Source organism: Pleurodeles waltl, chromosome 4_1 (genome assembly GCF_031143425.1).
Source record: "Pleurodeles waltl isolate 20211129_DDA chromosome 4_1, aPleWal1.hap1.20221129, whole genome shotgun sequence".
Taxonomy (NCBI): Eukaryota; Metazoa; Chordata; class Amphibia; order Caudata; family Salamandridae; genus Pleurodeles; species Pleurodeles waltl.
This window is the reverse complement of record NC_090442.1, coordinates 1022717700-1022733271: the sequence shown is the minus strand read 5'-3', so window position 1 is coordinate 1022733271 and position 15572 is coordinate 1022717700. Positions and strand designations below refer to the sequence as shown.

At 44.6% G+C, this 15572-nt stretch overlaps 2 protein-coding genes across 7 annotated transcripts in view; one reads left to right on the top strand and one right to left on the bottom strand.

Annotated features, from left to right (window-relative positions):
• LOC138288373 (zinc finger protein 12-like) overlaps nt 1–6829 on the top strand; it is a 44852-nt gene extending 38023 nt beyond the window's left edge. Inside the window, exon 7 of the mRNA XM_069229944.1 lies at nt 5468–6829. Coding sequence (XP_069086045.1) covers nt 5468–6075 — 608 coding nt within the window. The 3' untranslated portion in view covers nt 6076–6829. The remainder of the gene's footprint in view (nt 1–5467) is intronic.
• Nucleotides 1–15572, bottom strand: part of LOC138288372 (uncharacterized) — a 137475-nt gene that overhangs the window by 11157 nt on the left and 110746 nt on the right. The gene's annotated exons all lie outside the window — the stretch shown is intronic.

Here is a 15572-nt window from a genome sequence, read left to right as displayed (position 1 = left end):
TTAGTCTAATCGATTGATAACACTTCTTAACACTTTACGAAGTTGTTTGTGGACTTTCTTTGGTTGTGCTGCCATTGCTTCAGGGCAGACCCTAACTATCCTTTACTGAGATGTCTAAGCACTTGTCTAGGTTACACCTTGGCAGGTTCTGGTTGGATCTGATACACCCATCTACTTGTTGGGCTTGTGGATTTACTTGAATAAAGCTTCCCAGCTGATAGAACTATGGGGCTCACTGACTCAAACACTATAGTGGTAATGTACTCCCTTGGGTTACACTGCAATTTAAAGGAGCAATGATAGCACACACACCCCCACCCCACAGTTTCAATAAAGTATACCGAATAAGTACTGCATGAAGTGTGCGCTGTTTCTCATATACATCTACTAACATCTGCATGCATACCTGCAGTGTCAGGTTCGCACAAGATGACCAGGACCTAACGCGCCTCCATCAACTCATCAACAGAGATCATATGTAGGAAGTTGGCTCTGTATATACTATCTCAAAGTGAAAGATAGTGTGCACAGAGTCCAAGGCTTCCCCTTAGAGGTTGATAGTGGCAAAATTAAACAATACTAATACTCTATTTTGTGGTAGTGTGGTCGAGCAGTAGGCTTATCAGAGGGTAGTGTTAAGCATTTGTTGTACACACACAGGCAATAAATGAGGAACACAACCTCAAAGACTTAACTCCAGGCCAATAGTTTTTATATAGAAAACTATATTTTCTTAATTTATTTTAGAACCACAAGATTCAAGATTTAAAGTAAATACATAAAATGCAAGGTGCTCCACACAGGTAAGTAAGGAACTTTGAATTAGAGCAGTAACACACACAGTATAGATTAAAATGGCATAAGCTATCTTAAAAGTGGACAAAGTGCAAAAATCAACAGTTCCTGGCGGAGGTAAGTATTGGTTAGTTTCTCAGGTAAGTAAAGCACTTACAAGTTCAGTTTCCTGGGCATAGGCATCCCACCGTTGGGGGTTCAAGCAACCCTAGAGTCACTGCACCAGCAACACAGGGCCAGTCAGGTGCAGAGGTCAAAGGAGGGCCCAAAACACATAGGCGCCTATGGAGAACAGGGGTGCTCCGGTTCCAGTCTGCCAACAGTTAAGTACCTGCGTCTTCGGAGGGTAGACCAGGGGGGTTTTGTAGAGCACTGGGGGGGACACAAGTAGGCACACAAAACACACCCTCAGCGGCACAGGGGCGGCTGGGTGCAGTGTGCTTAGCAGGCATCAGGTTTTCAATAGAAGTCAATGGAGGGACCCCGGGGTCACTCTAGCGGTGCAGGCAGGGCACAGGGGGGCTTCTCGGGCCAGCCACCGACTGGGCTAGGGAGAGGGTCGCCTGATGGTCACTCCTGCACTGGAGTTCGCTTCCTTTTGATCCTGGGGGCTGCGGGTGCAGTGCTTGGTCCAGGTGTCGGGCCCTTTGTTCCAGGCAGTCGCGGTCAGGGGGAGCCTCTGGATCCTCTCTGCATGCGTCGCTGTGGGGGTGCAGGAGGGTCGTCTCAGGTTACTCACGGAGTTGCAGTTGCCTGGGAGTCCTCCTTGCAGTGTTGGTTCTTTGGAGCTCGAGCCGGGGGCGTCAAGTGCAGAGGGTGAAGTCTCATGCTGCCGGCGGGAAGAGTAAGTTCTTTAAGAGTTGATAAAAAGTTGCAAAGTTGTTGCTGTTTTTGAACAGTGCCGCTGTTATCGGGAGTTTCTTGGTCCTTTGGTTCAGGGCAGTCCTCTGAGACTTCAGAGGTTGCTGGTCCCTGTCTTTGCCTCGCTGTGCAGGTTCTTTGAGTCTGGAGATAGGCCGGTAGGGCTGCGGCCAAGCCAGTTGTCATCTCCGTCGTCTCTGTGGGGCTTTTAGGTCAGCAGTCCTTCTTCTTGTTGTAGGTTGCACAAATCTGATTTCCTGGGTTCTGGGTCACCCCTAAATTCTAAATTTAGGGGGGTGTTTAGGTCAGGAGGGCAGTAGCCAATAGCTACTGTCCTGGAAGGTGGCTACACCCTCTTTGTGCCTCCTCCCTGAGGGGAGGGGAATAAATCCCGAATCTTATTGGGGGAATTCTCCGATCTCAAGATGGAGGATTTCTAAAGGCAGGGGTCACCTCAGCTCAGGGCACCTTAGGGGCAGTCCTGACTGGTGGGTGACTCCTTGTTTTTCTCATATTCTCCTCCAGCCTTGCTGCCAAAAGTGGGGGCAGTGGATGGAGGGGCATCGCCACAAGCTGGGATGCCCTGTGACGCTGTAACAAAAGAGGTGAGCCTTTGAGGCTCACCGCCAGGTGTTACAGTTCCTGCAGGGGGAGGTGAGAAGCATCTCCACCCAGTACAGGCTTTGTTCCTGGCCACAGAGTGACAAAAGCACTCTTCCCCATGTGGCCAGAAACTCGTCTGGGTGTGGCAGGCTGGCAGAAACTGGTCAGCCTAGCACTAGGAGTCGGACTGGTATTCAGGGGGCATCTCTAAGATGCCCTCTGGGTGTTTGTTTACAATAAATCCCACACTGGCATCAGTGTTTATTTATTGTGCTGAGAAGTCTGATACCAAACTTCCCAGATTTCAGTGTAGCCATTATGGAACTGTGGAGTTCGTGTTTGACAAACTCCCAAACCACATACTCTCTATGGCTACCCTTCACTTACAATGTCTAAGGTTTTGCTTAGACACTGTAGGGGCATAGTGCTCATGCACATATGCCCTCACCTGTGGTATAGTGCACCCTGCCTTAGGGCTGTAAGGCCTGCTAGAGGGGTGACTTACCTATGCCACAGGCAGTGTGAGGTGGACATGGCACTCTGAGGGGAGTGCCATGTCGACCTAGTCGTTTTCTCCCCACCAGCACACACAAGCTGTAAGGCAGTGTGCATGTGCTGAGTGAGGGGTTCCTAGGGTGGCATAAGACATGCTGCAGCCCTTAGAGACCTTCCCTGGCATCAGGGCCCTTGGTACCAGGGGTACCATTTACAAGGGACTTATCTGGGTGCCAGGGCTGTGCCATTTGTGGGAACAAAGGTACAGTTTAGGGAAAGAACACTGGTGCTGGGGCCTGGTTAGCAGGGTCCCAGCACACTTTCAATCATAACTGGCATCAACAAAAAGCAAAAAGTCAGGGGGCAACCATGCCAAGGAGGCATTTCCTTACATCATACTACAAACATACAGGGCGACCTGAAATCACTCTCATCAATGAGGATGCTCCAATGTCACTCTACTGGAAGTTGAGTGCTACACAAATATTAGATACCACTTTTCTGATGTTCCTGCGCCCAAAACCTCCCACAGTCCTCTTGGATGGTCTGTCCTTTCCATTCAAACAACTAGCAGTGCGCCACTCATCAAACCACATTCAGCTGCAGACGTTGAGATGAACTAAAAAGGAGTGGGGTAGAAAGTGAGATGATTAGTCCAGAGTGACACTCTAGAGGTAGGATGTTGAGGTTTGAGTGGACCAAGAAGGTGCAAGCAGACCCTGTAGGCTGATCACTTCTACGGAGCAAAGTGAGGAAAATTGGAAGAGAGGGATTGGAGGCAAAGAGGAGTTGCATGTGATGTGGATCACTTTGTGGAGCAGGGCTGGGAAGATACATGAACTGAATGGGTAGGAAACGCCACCAAGAAAGTGAAAGGAACAGTGAGGGGAAACTGGAAAAACAAAATTTCTCAACAATTGGGAAGCTTACCTCCCAGCAAGCATAGCCTGAAGGTTAGGAATATAAGTAATTGCAACAAGGCAGAATAAGACGGGAGGATAACAAGGAGAGAGGGGAGCATGTTCACGGAGCAAGATTGTCACTTGCAAGTCAACAGTGTCCTGTCTATGTTGGGTCCTTAAACCTGCCTATTCTCCATGCAGTCACCCCTGCTCCATGAGCAATTTAAATGCTTTAATCCTTCTCCTTAAGAATAGGGAGAGGGTTGCCAAGAATGGATGAGCTTGACATTTTTAACAACACTTGGACATGCAGAGCTTTGGCTCCCTCTGGTGTCACAGCTGTGAAGTTACAAACATTTGGAAAATTACTTTTCTAAGCAAAGTTATTTTCTTCTCAGTGTTTCTGACCAAATATGGCTTGTTGTGGTTGCAATTGTCATCTGAAGCTGGAAGTGTGAGGAAACCAGAATCTAGTGTGGTGCATCTGTGTTCAGATTACAAAATAATTACAATACAATATAGTTTCTGCAAAAAATGCTGTGCTTATTACAGAAGACTTTGGGCCCAATTTATAGTTTGACCAATGGGTTACTCCATCACAAACATGACAGATATTCCATCCACCGTACTACAAGTGCATTATATCCAATGACACTTGTAATACCACGGACAGGATATCCATCACGTTTGTGACAGAGTAACCCATTCGCCAAGCTATAAATCGGATCCTTTGTCTTATATTCGCTTGTATATGATTAAGTGAAAATTCCTACAGACCAACAAATATTTCCTCGAGATTAGGTCTAAGTTATCATTTGACAACTCCATTAGGTATTGCAATTTTTGACTCATAAATGAAAGATGATGTAGATTATAGATATGGTTTCATTCTTTGGTTTGTCAGGGATGTTTGCAAAAGCTATCAGGTTCAGCACTGCAGTTTTTCATATGAAGTAGGGATTAGTGAAGCCTTACATTTATCCTGTTGCGACCTTTGACTTATTACATTTTTGCCGTTCCACTGATAATATTATGAGGGAGGGCCAATTACATGCAAAGTAAGTTTGACCCCACTCCAAAAAAAGTAGTACGCAAGTACAGCTTGTAATGTTAGACCAGGATGTCCTTCCACAGGATTAAGGCAACCGCAGATGCTGACCTGCCCGTTTGGACTTCAACAGTGATGGATAGGTTACATTTCTTGGCAATGTAAGCACAGGCACAGGTATGTCAGGTTGTATCGCCTTCTTAGCATTAGAATCCAATGTTTATAGGACATGGGGTTAAGTGTGATATATTCCATTTCAACTGCCAATCGTCTAGAGCTTCACTACTGCCTATACAAAGAAAGACCAACCACATGCTTATCACTTCTTCACTACAAAAGGAACAGTTCAAAACATGTTATCAGAGTTTGCAATCTTTTGGTGAACATGATTAGACAGAACTACAATACTTTATTCTTTAGAAGACAGAATACCTACTGCAGTGAGTGGCTGAGCAAGCTGTGGCCCACTATGAATCATTACATAAATAAAATCGTACTAAAATTCTCAAAAACATTCACGTAGATTTCAGAAAGAAAGCACATTAGAAATAGAGGGTTATTTGTTAAGGATAACACCTATTCTGCTTATTACACGTTTGGAGAACATTTTGGAAAGTCTGGTCTGCAAAGTTGTTATTTAATATCATAATACTGTTGTAGGTGCTAGCTCATTTTTATAATGCCCTCTGGTGTGCTGGATTACATGGTCACATTTTCTTGCGCACAGAAAGCTAATGATTTTGTTTTCGTTTTAATTCCACAGGTCAAGGTCTTCCGAAAAGAAAAAATAAGAATGAACAGTCTGAAAAGCATCCTAATAAAAACATCCAGTGCACAACTTCTTCAGGAAAAGTGAGGATAACCAAAAAATCTAAGCAGATTACCAGCTCGAAAAGCCAGCTGTGGTCAGATAGAAATCTAAAACTGGGAGTTGTTCAAAGTGAAAATGCATGTGTCAACAAAATACAATACCGCTTACAGCAATCAATTCCTAAAGTAGGGAAAATGACTAATCATAATTTGTGGTTGGCCCACCCTTTTGTAGGTCAAACACATTCTACTGAACACCAAAAAACCAAGGCTGCATCATCCTCGAAAGAAAGGCATTTTCAATGTACAGAATGTAACAAAAGCTTCATTCAGAAAGTACACCTCATCCGTCACCAGAGAACACATTCAGGAGAGAGACCTTATCATTGTACCGAATGTGAGAAAAGCTTCAGTCAAAAACACCATCTTCTGGGACATTTAAGAACACATTCGGGAGAGAAACCTTTTCAGTGTGCAAAATGTATGAAAAGATTCTGTTGGAAAGAAGGTCTTTATAGACACCAGCGAACACATGTTTGTCCCATGCAAAGTTACACCTAACAAACACACCATAGACAAAGCAACCATATTTAAAACTTGAACATAAAATATGGCATCTGTGTTTAAAGCATATATGGTTTGCAGCAAGGGTGTCAAAACGCAGATCCTGCTGGGGCAGATCAGTGCAAGATTTTCAAGATTCCCAATGTCTAACTAAATGGATTTGCTGTATCTAAATGTGTTTTATGTGGGTAACCAGAAAATCTGGCACTCGTCTGACCTGCCTCAACCGGGTTTAGACACTCCAGATTTGCAGATTTACCCATATTTAAGTCAGTGTACCACAACAGTTGCCGAAAATCACAACAGGTGCAATACCAACTGCAAAACGAAATTCAAGCTGTGGTGTTCACCCAAACTAATTCAAGTGACATAACACTAGTAAACTGAGTGTAGTATTGAACTGTTAGGTCAAACGTGTCTATCAATGGAGCTAATATCTTCATTAAAATTGAGATCCCAAAATGGAAATACAAATTGTTAGTCTTGCAGAATATAGATTTGACACAACTGTTACTTTATAGAGAGAAGTAGTGAAAAATATCCACTATTCTAAATAAACGTAAGATAAGACACACATATTTTTATCACAGCATATTATAAGTTGCACTTCAAAGGTATTTTGAACGTGTTGGTGCACGCTTTTTGCAGCAACATTAGTGTTACCTCACAGAACAGGAAAGAAAAACAGAAGAGTATGTATGTGAAAAATTTATTTGCCAACCACTCAATAAATCCTGTTGAAATGCGTGGATTTTGAGTATTTGTTTTTTAGTTGAATGCAATCTTCAGAACCCACTGAAGACTGTGGAAAGGCGTTCCACCCGCAGCTTTTTCCAAAGGTCATCAACCAACCACCACCAATCTGCCTCAATTAACATTGTCTGCCTCCCATGCTCTCTGTCACAAAGTAGCCCCCCCACTTGGTGACATAATTCCCTACCTATTGCTTTGCTTCCAAGCTTGACATGGGTGCCCAACTATGACATTCTCTGCCAAGTAAAAGTGTATCTGTTTGTTCTCCATTCAGTGATAACCATTTTTCCTACGTCCATACTGGATCTCAGTCAGGAAAGTAGCAGAGCTTCAAAGTATTTTTCATGTGGTTAATGATACTGTGTAGTCCTGTTGGAAGATGTGTATCATCAGCACAGACCAGGGTAATCAGCTTAAGCTGCTGCATAATTCTTGCCAGGGACCTCGTGTACATGTTGAATTGGTGAGTTAACATGAAGAAGCCTTGAGGCATTCCACAGACCATTCAGTCAATGGAAAAACCCCAAACTATACGTGCTTATAACTCTTTATGCTACAGACCCGTTTCCAAGGAATGCAATCTCAGTAATGACAAACGAGTTATGTGATCTATTAAACAGTCAGCAGAAAAACACACAGTATCAGGGTCATCTCTTACCCTTTCCCACGGCCAAGAGAAGCATAATTCCGATTAGAACATTCGAACGTTGGCAGCTCCATTGAAAACAATGGAGTGCTGCGGGCTTTTACTGGCCAGTAAAAGCCCGCAGCGCCAACATTCCAATGTTCGCTTTGTTCACAGCAACAGCTGTGAACAAAGCCTCACGGAGCCCGAGGGGATTTTAATCCCCTCGGGCTCCGTGAGCAATTTCTTTTTTTTAATAGAACATTCTGCCCTGAGTGGCAGAATGTTCTAATAGCCTTAGAACCCGCCGTAGCGGGCTCTACCGACTATTAAAGGCCCTTTCCCTTTTAAATGCCTTCGGCTCGGGCATTTAACGCGGGAGCGGGCCTTTAATAGCCGGTAGAGCCCGCTACGGCGGGTTCTAAGGCTATAATAGCAGTCTAACACTAGAACTATTTAATCTCAATGAAAGTAATACTCTGCTGGCAGACTCCTACCCCACAGGGAGCCATTGGATATGACTGAAAATCTCCCTACATGCAGCAGCTAATCTACCCTTAATAATTTAGAAGGAATGACCTGATCACACCAATAATGAAAGAGCTCCGCTGGCCCGAAGCATGTCTAAATGACATTCAAGCTAGTTCCACTGTACCTGCTGACTCAGCTCAAGACCTCTGGTGGAACATGCAAGATGCACAACAACAGCAGTTATAACCAACCTGAAAATTAGGAAAAGCATGAAGGCGAAGACAAGACACTAAGGCCCTCATTTGGACCTTGGTGGTAAAAACCGACTACCGCCGCGGCGACGGCTGACAGCCGTCCACCGTATTATGACCACAGCTGGATTTCTGCCAGAAGGATGGCCACGCCAGTAGACCACCGCTGGCCGTATTATGAGAAATAATACTGCCTGGCGGTGATCTGCTGGTCGAAGCTGCTGCTGGCAGCAGCACCCCGTCCTGTCTCCTGCCGGAGAACCCCTGGACACAGGTAAGTGGGTGCTCCGACAGGGGGGGTGGGTGGGGGGTCTTGTGTGTGTGGGTGTGTGTGAATGTTTTTGTGTGCGTGTATGGGGGGGTGTGGTGCATGTGTGTGCATGTCTGGAGGTGTGAGTGCATGTATGTTGAGTTGTGTGAATGCGTGTCTGCGTGTATGTATGTGTGTGTGTATGGAAGTATGCATGCGTGGATGAATGTGGAAATGGGTGTGTGTGAGTGAAGGGAGGGGCGTGTATGAAGGGGGTCTGGAGAGGAAGAGGGGGTGGGGTGGATCTGTGGAAGGGGGTGGGGAAGTCCTCTATCAGTGACAGGGAAGGGATTCCCTGTCACTGATAGTGCCTACCGCCATGGTTTTCATGGCGGTAAGGAAGCCAAGAAAACCATGGCAGTAGGAGGGGTCATGATTCCGCAGGCCGTACAGTGAAGGCCGCCAGGCTGGAAATTTATATCTCAAGCCCGGCTGCCGTTACCACCGTGGCGGTCGGTGTGGTACATTGGTGAGCCAAATCGCCAATGTCATAATATGATGGAAAGTACCGCCAGCCTGTTGGCAGTACTTTCCTCCATACTACCGCCGACCGCCGGGGTCATAATGTCCCCCCTAAGCCTTAAGCTGTGCTTCAAGAACGTGGACTTAAATCTAATTTTGAATCCATCAGGTCCATTTCAGCTCCACTTCTAGAACGAGTTGCAGACTCACTGCAACACAAGTTACAATGTAATCACCAAGCAACGAGCCCTCCTAGGAGATATTAATCTCACCACATCTCTCCAGTATACCTGCAGTCTCCCACACTCCTCTTTACTCCCAGCCCTATTACATTTCTAGGACAACCTCCCGCATCCTATGCTGCAACTCTGTATTATTTACAATGTATTCCTATGTAGGCCCTCTAGCCCCATGAGAACCTTTCCTCCCAATGCAATACCCAGACACATACACCCAGCACATCCCACTCCATGCCTGCCCGTCAAGTGCACCATGGTCCTTCTCATATAGCTTGTGTAAACACTCCTTATATAGCACTCTGCTACTTTGTACATCGGTTCAAACTATGTAAACTCCATACATTCCTACATCTCAGGAAACTTTTTCAACACTTAAATAGAGTTTTGATAAATTTGACGGTCTTGCATGATTTTATGGACCACCTCACTAGACAACTTCATATTAAACATAATTAGAGATGCACAGGGTACAAGTGAATTTAGAGTTTGTGTATTTCCCGGTGTGTTACCCCAACAATTAGGTGTCTGAAGGCTGCTAAGTTTTTTTTGTTTTTTTTTAACAATAAAACGTTCAAGTCCTGGAAAATGTATGTTTGTGCATGAAAATAGTAGATGTTGGAAACCACACTTGAAACTCATCTTAATGTGCAAAACAAATTGGAGTTAATCAATTCGCCCAACATGGCAGACACTTAAAATGGCTATTTTGTACCCTACTTTGTTGACTTCTTAAGGCTAGTTTGTCAGCAGGACACTATGGGCCTGATTCACAAACTGCACTTTTGTAGTAACTTACACTTTGTAGTCCATCACAACCCATGGCCAACCACTGATACTGCAACACCCTCCCAAACAAAATAATGTAGGTGGGGACTTAAAATAAAACCCCACATGAAATAATATTAAATGTTTTAAAATAGGTAAAAATATAAATATAAATTAATGTTAAAAAAATAAATATATTTTTTAACATATTAACTACCTAATTATATAGTAATGAAATAATGGATGTAGGGTGTTGCAGTACCAGTGGTTGGCCATGGGTAGTGGATGACTTACTCCAAAGTGTAAGTTACTAAAAAAAAAAAAAAGTGCAGTTTGTGAATATCAAAAAGTAGTAAGCTCACTCAAAAGTGTAAACTTACTCAAAAATGTAAGTTATCTTTGTGAATCATGCCCAAAGTGTACTGAATACAGGTCAAGGTGCCATAATTATTTTTTAGGTTTTGCTGCACAGTGCTTGTGAAGTTTATTATGTTTAAAAAAAAAAAAAATCTTAAAGGGGACTTAGAGCCCACCCATTATTTACCATGACTTACCATTGGCTGACTCCCACGTGGCTCCTACATCACATTACCGGGGGGTGGAATTTTATAAAATATTGATTTGTCCATGGGGCAGGTTGTTCGTAAATAGACTTGTTCTGTAAAAAAAAAACACTTGTCCCTTTGGCGCCATGTAGTGTGGTGACAAATTATAGCAGCAATCTCATTACATAAGAGCTCTTATATTAGACTCTTACGCCATGGCTCATACTACAGTAGGGTTTAAATACTAGCATTTTTCTTATTTTGGTACCTTTCAACAGATCTACATCCTGAGGCTGGAGAAAAGGGGAAGCAACAGTTCTAGGGTTGAAATGCCCTTTTGAGTCTATGCAAACCTAATTACTTGCATGTTTTAGGGGTTTTCACCAGCTCTTTTCGAATCTTTTCCCATAAAGAGAAAGGTTGGAAATTTACTCCTGATAAGGGCAGAAGTAAAACTTCGTCCTGGGTTTAGATATAGTGGCTGAAGGGAAAATTAACTTGTAAACGCTCAACAAATGTTTGCATGAACATATTTGCTCGTGCTCAAATGCAGTTCACAAATATTTTCTAGGAGCACAATTTCCTGGCCTACTTCTGTAAATTATTGTGAATTAATGAAAGACATAAATCTGCACTAATGCAAGGACATAGACTGAGTGTGCACTTTTGTGATATTCTTTAAGAATTGGGCCCCTAATTGGTTATCCAAAACCTTTTGTTTGTATTAAAATTCTGTCTCTCTCTCTCTGTTTATCGGGTGGGTTCACTGTGAGAGACAGCATCCTACTCTTTCACAATTAGCATATTGGTGCATAAAGTCATTTTGCCAGTACAATGAAATACAGTGACAAGGTGTGCTTTTTGGGACCAAAAATATTTTTGCATGTTGCCACGGTTCGTTATGATGGTGAGGGCCCAGTAACTCTTACAACAATAAAGTTTTATAAAAACCATGTCAAAACAAGTCATGCATTGACAAATCCAAAAACCTGACCATCAGTGTCAGACCTATTGGCTTTGCCAATGCTTGTCTAACTTCATGTTTCCCATAATATTATTGGAATTGGTTATACTGATTTTTCCATTATTGAATAGTTTCTTGGAAATACTAGTATACATCAACACATTTTACTGAATGGTGCTTTAAAAAAATGGTACCTAAATTTCACAGTAGTTTAGCAAAAGTTTTTCCCTACTTGCAGTGTGAGCTTACATTTCCCTAGAGTGCTCACCCTAATAATAAAAACTTTGCATTAATGAACCATAAATACAGGTTCAAACAGCGTTTTCAAATTAACACAAATGTTACCTTAAATGCAGACAATGCCCTTCCCTGATCCATAATGTTGTACTGTAAATTGGCAGCCAAAGGATTTGTGCTGCAGGGGGTTGGGCCTATTTGTCCCAGGGACAAATTAAACCTGAAAATGTGTTGCCCTTGGCCCCAAATAATATGTCCTGGGCGTCGGGCTGTAGGAGTTCCACATGACTGCATTACTTACCATTGGTTGGCTCCCAGGTGGTGTCCACATTGCTCTACTAACCACTGGCTGGCTCCCACATAACTCTTTGATGGTCAACGCCTCTGTCGTCGTGCAGTGAGGACTGGCCTCGGGCCCAAGTACTGCTTCCGGTACCTGTCTCCTTCCACTTACTGCTTCAGTTAGGGAGGGGGGCCCACTGGTGCCTAGCATTGCTAAAACTGCTCCCTCGCCGCTCATTCGCAACTCCTGCGCACCAAAGTCCCCCTGAGCAGCATTTTGGACCCTGGAGCAGCCTTGGCCGGCTGTGTAGCAGGTGGGAGCAATCCTCAGGGAACACGGGAGGGCATGGAGGGCTTCGGCATCCCAGCTCACTTCTTTGATGCCTCTTCAGTGCTTGACGCAGCAACTCAGTGCCAGGTGTTGCGACACGTTACCGGAGGATGGTACATGCTAGTTGTTTGCCTCCGGATCAGCGCAGATCTTTCAAATGTAGACTCCTGGCACTTTTCTCATGACATCCTCATGCTGCACATGGCTCACTCTTGTCTGACTACTCTCTGTCTCCTCGCTTCCAGCTCCGTGTGCACCAGCCTTTACTTAGTCTGTCTTTGTTCAAATATCTAGAGGTAGACACAATTTCTAGACCTTGATCTAGGGCTTCATTCCTGGCAAATACTGCAGTGTAATCAAGGCATCAGACCACTGCTTGTGTGAAACCTTCAGGTGATTGGCGTGTGCAGGGCACCAGGATAGGGATAGGTAGGGTGTGGCAGTCGGCCTGCAGGTGTCACTATACCCAATTAATTCTCACACATGGTCTCTTTAATCAAGACACAGCCACAGGGTCTGACTGCCCACACCTTCACATCATAAAATATCATATTTTTTTGATTATGTATTTGTTAAACTCACCACTAACAGCCTCAAACGGGATTACATTTATCACATACCCTTTGGGTGCAAACGTAATATCACAGGAAGTAAATTATATTGCATTGTATTTGACCCTGGCAAAATCCTGAGAACTAGACAGTAAATCTTATACATAATGTTAGAAATGGGGTCTCTAGTTGGCAGTCAGTTTACACTGTCCAAGTAGGGACCCTCACTCTAGTCAGGGTAAGGGGGATACCCAGCTCAGATAACCCCTGTTCACCCTCTTGGAAGCTAAGTACGAGCAGTCAGGCATATCTCAAAAGCAATGTGTAAAGCATTTGCACATAACACACAGTAATACAGTGAAAACACTACAAAGGACACCACACCAGTTTTAGAAAAATAGCCAATATTTATTGGTGTAAAACTAGACCAAAATGAGAAAAATCCAACATACAGCAATAAAGATATGAATTTGCAAGAATTACTTAAAAATACAGTTTCCTGAAGTTGATCGCTCCCTCTGGGTCTATCATGGTGTTGTGAACAACAAATCCAACAGGTCAGGCCAACCGCAGCATCGCAGGCCACCTCCGGTGTCGGGAAGACCCGCAAACAGAACCTTGGAAATGTAGGGCGTTGTGATCCTCAGGATGAGATCCGGAGTGCAGCATCGCTAGTGTCGGTTTTGGAGGTCGCCGCAGGGGTCTTTGGGCCCTTGAACTCACACACATTGCAGATCGAACTCCGAGCTGATGACGCAGTCAGGAGCATTTGCGTTAATGGCTATGGTGCGAAGCAGGATGATGCGACATGCGGTGCCCACAGGTCACAGTGCAGGCAGCGGCTCGGTGACAGGATTCTGCGGTGTCGGTGAGACCAGGGCTGTGGTGTGAAGCGGGGCGGTGCAACGTGCGGTGCAGGCAGCGGTGTTGCTAAAGCGCTGACGTTGGTAGGCAGTATGACGCGGGAGAAGGGGGCTCTGTGTGGCGGCCACGGGTCGCAGTGCAGACTGGGGCATCTGTTCACAATACTGGAGTCTATATCGCTGGTGTCAGTGGACCAGGGCTGCAGTGCGGGACGGTGTTTCGTGTACCTCATGAGCGGTGTCCTAAGGCCATGAGGCAGGCAGCAGCATCGGTGTCAGCATAGCGCAGCTTCGTCGGGGATACCAATACTGCAGTGTGAGCAAGGCAATGTGGAGTGTGGGGCCCACAGGTCACGGTGCAAGCAGTGGCTCGCTGACAGCGTCAGGTGGCGTCATCGGTGAGACCAGGGTTGCAGTGCTAAGTGGAGCACAGCTCTGTGTGGTGTCGTCAGGTCACGTGCAGGCAGCAGCATTGTTGACTACGTCGTGGTGGTTTTTCCTTTGTTGCAGCACAAAACACACTGTTCCTAATGCTATAGGTAGATCGATCTGAAGTCTTTGATATCCCTGAGACTTCCAACAGGAGGCAAGCTCTACTTCAAGCCCTTGGAGAAACTTCACAAGCAGGATACACAGAAAAAGTCCAGTCTTTGTCCTCTAAGTCAGAAGCAGCAAGTGCAGCCCAACCCAGCAAAGCACACACTGCAAAGGGGCAGTACTCCTCCTCCAGCTCTTCTCTTTGGAAGAGGTTCCTCTTGACCCAGAAGTGTTCTAAAAGTCTGGGGTTTTGGGTCCACTACTTATACTCATTTCTGCTTTTGAAATAGGAAAACTTCAAAGGAAAGTCTTGGTTGTTCACAAGATCCTGCCTTGCTCACACCTGGCCCCAGACACACTCCAGGGGGTTGGAGACTGCATGGTGTGAGGACAGGAACAGCCCTTTCAGGGGTAGGTGTCAGCTCCTCCCTTCCCACTCTAGCCCAGGGGACTCATGAGGATATGCAGGACACCTCAGCTCCCTTTGTGTCACTGTCTAGAGAGAATTGACAAACAGCCGAAATAGCAGTCTGACCCAGACGTGGATTCCACAGGCAGGCAGAGGCACAGAATGGTTAAGCAAAAAAGTGCCATTTTCAAACAATCTAAAAAGCAACTCTACCAAAAGATATATTTTTAAATTGTGAGATCAGAGGCCCCAAACTCCATATCTCTATCTGCTCCCAATGGGAAACTGCACTCAAAAGATATTTACAGGCAGTCCCCCTGTTAACCTATGGGAGGGATAGGCTTTGCAATAGTGAAAAACAAAGTTGGCAGTATTTCAATATCAGGACATGTAAAACACGCCAGTACATGTCCTACCTTTTAAATACACTGCACCTTGATCATGCAGCCACCTAGGGCCTACCTCAGGGGTGACTTACATGTAGTAAAAGGGAAGGTTTGGGCCTGTTGGCAAACTATTTAAAAATTAAGAAACAGAAATCAAAAATTTCTGTTATTACAAACATGGAAACACACACCAGTGACTCAAAAATTCTAGACTGCTTTACTGACTACTATACTACATAATATACCCCTGAAACCACTCCTAATATACAACACATTGATATGTTCTTCCAATCTATCCCTAAATCAACAACACAAGAGGTAGATTTGTCTCCTTTAGACTCTGAGTTAGCTGAGGTAGAAATAAAAAAATGCCATTTCCAACCTTCCAAAAGATAAAGCACCTGGTCCTGATGGCTTCTCGGTTTCATTTTATTCAAAATTTGCATTTATTCCAATTCCAAAGCTATTATCACTCATTCAGTTTTTCATAACACTAGATCAAACAACAGGTAC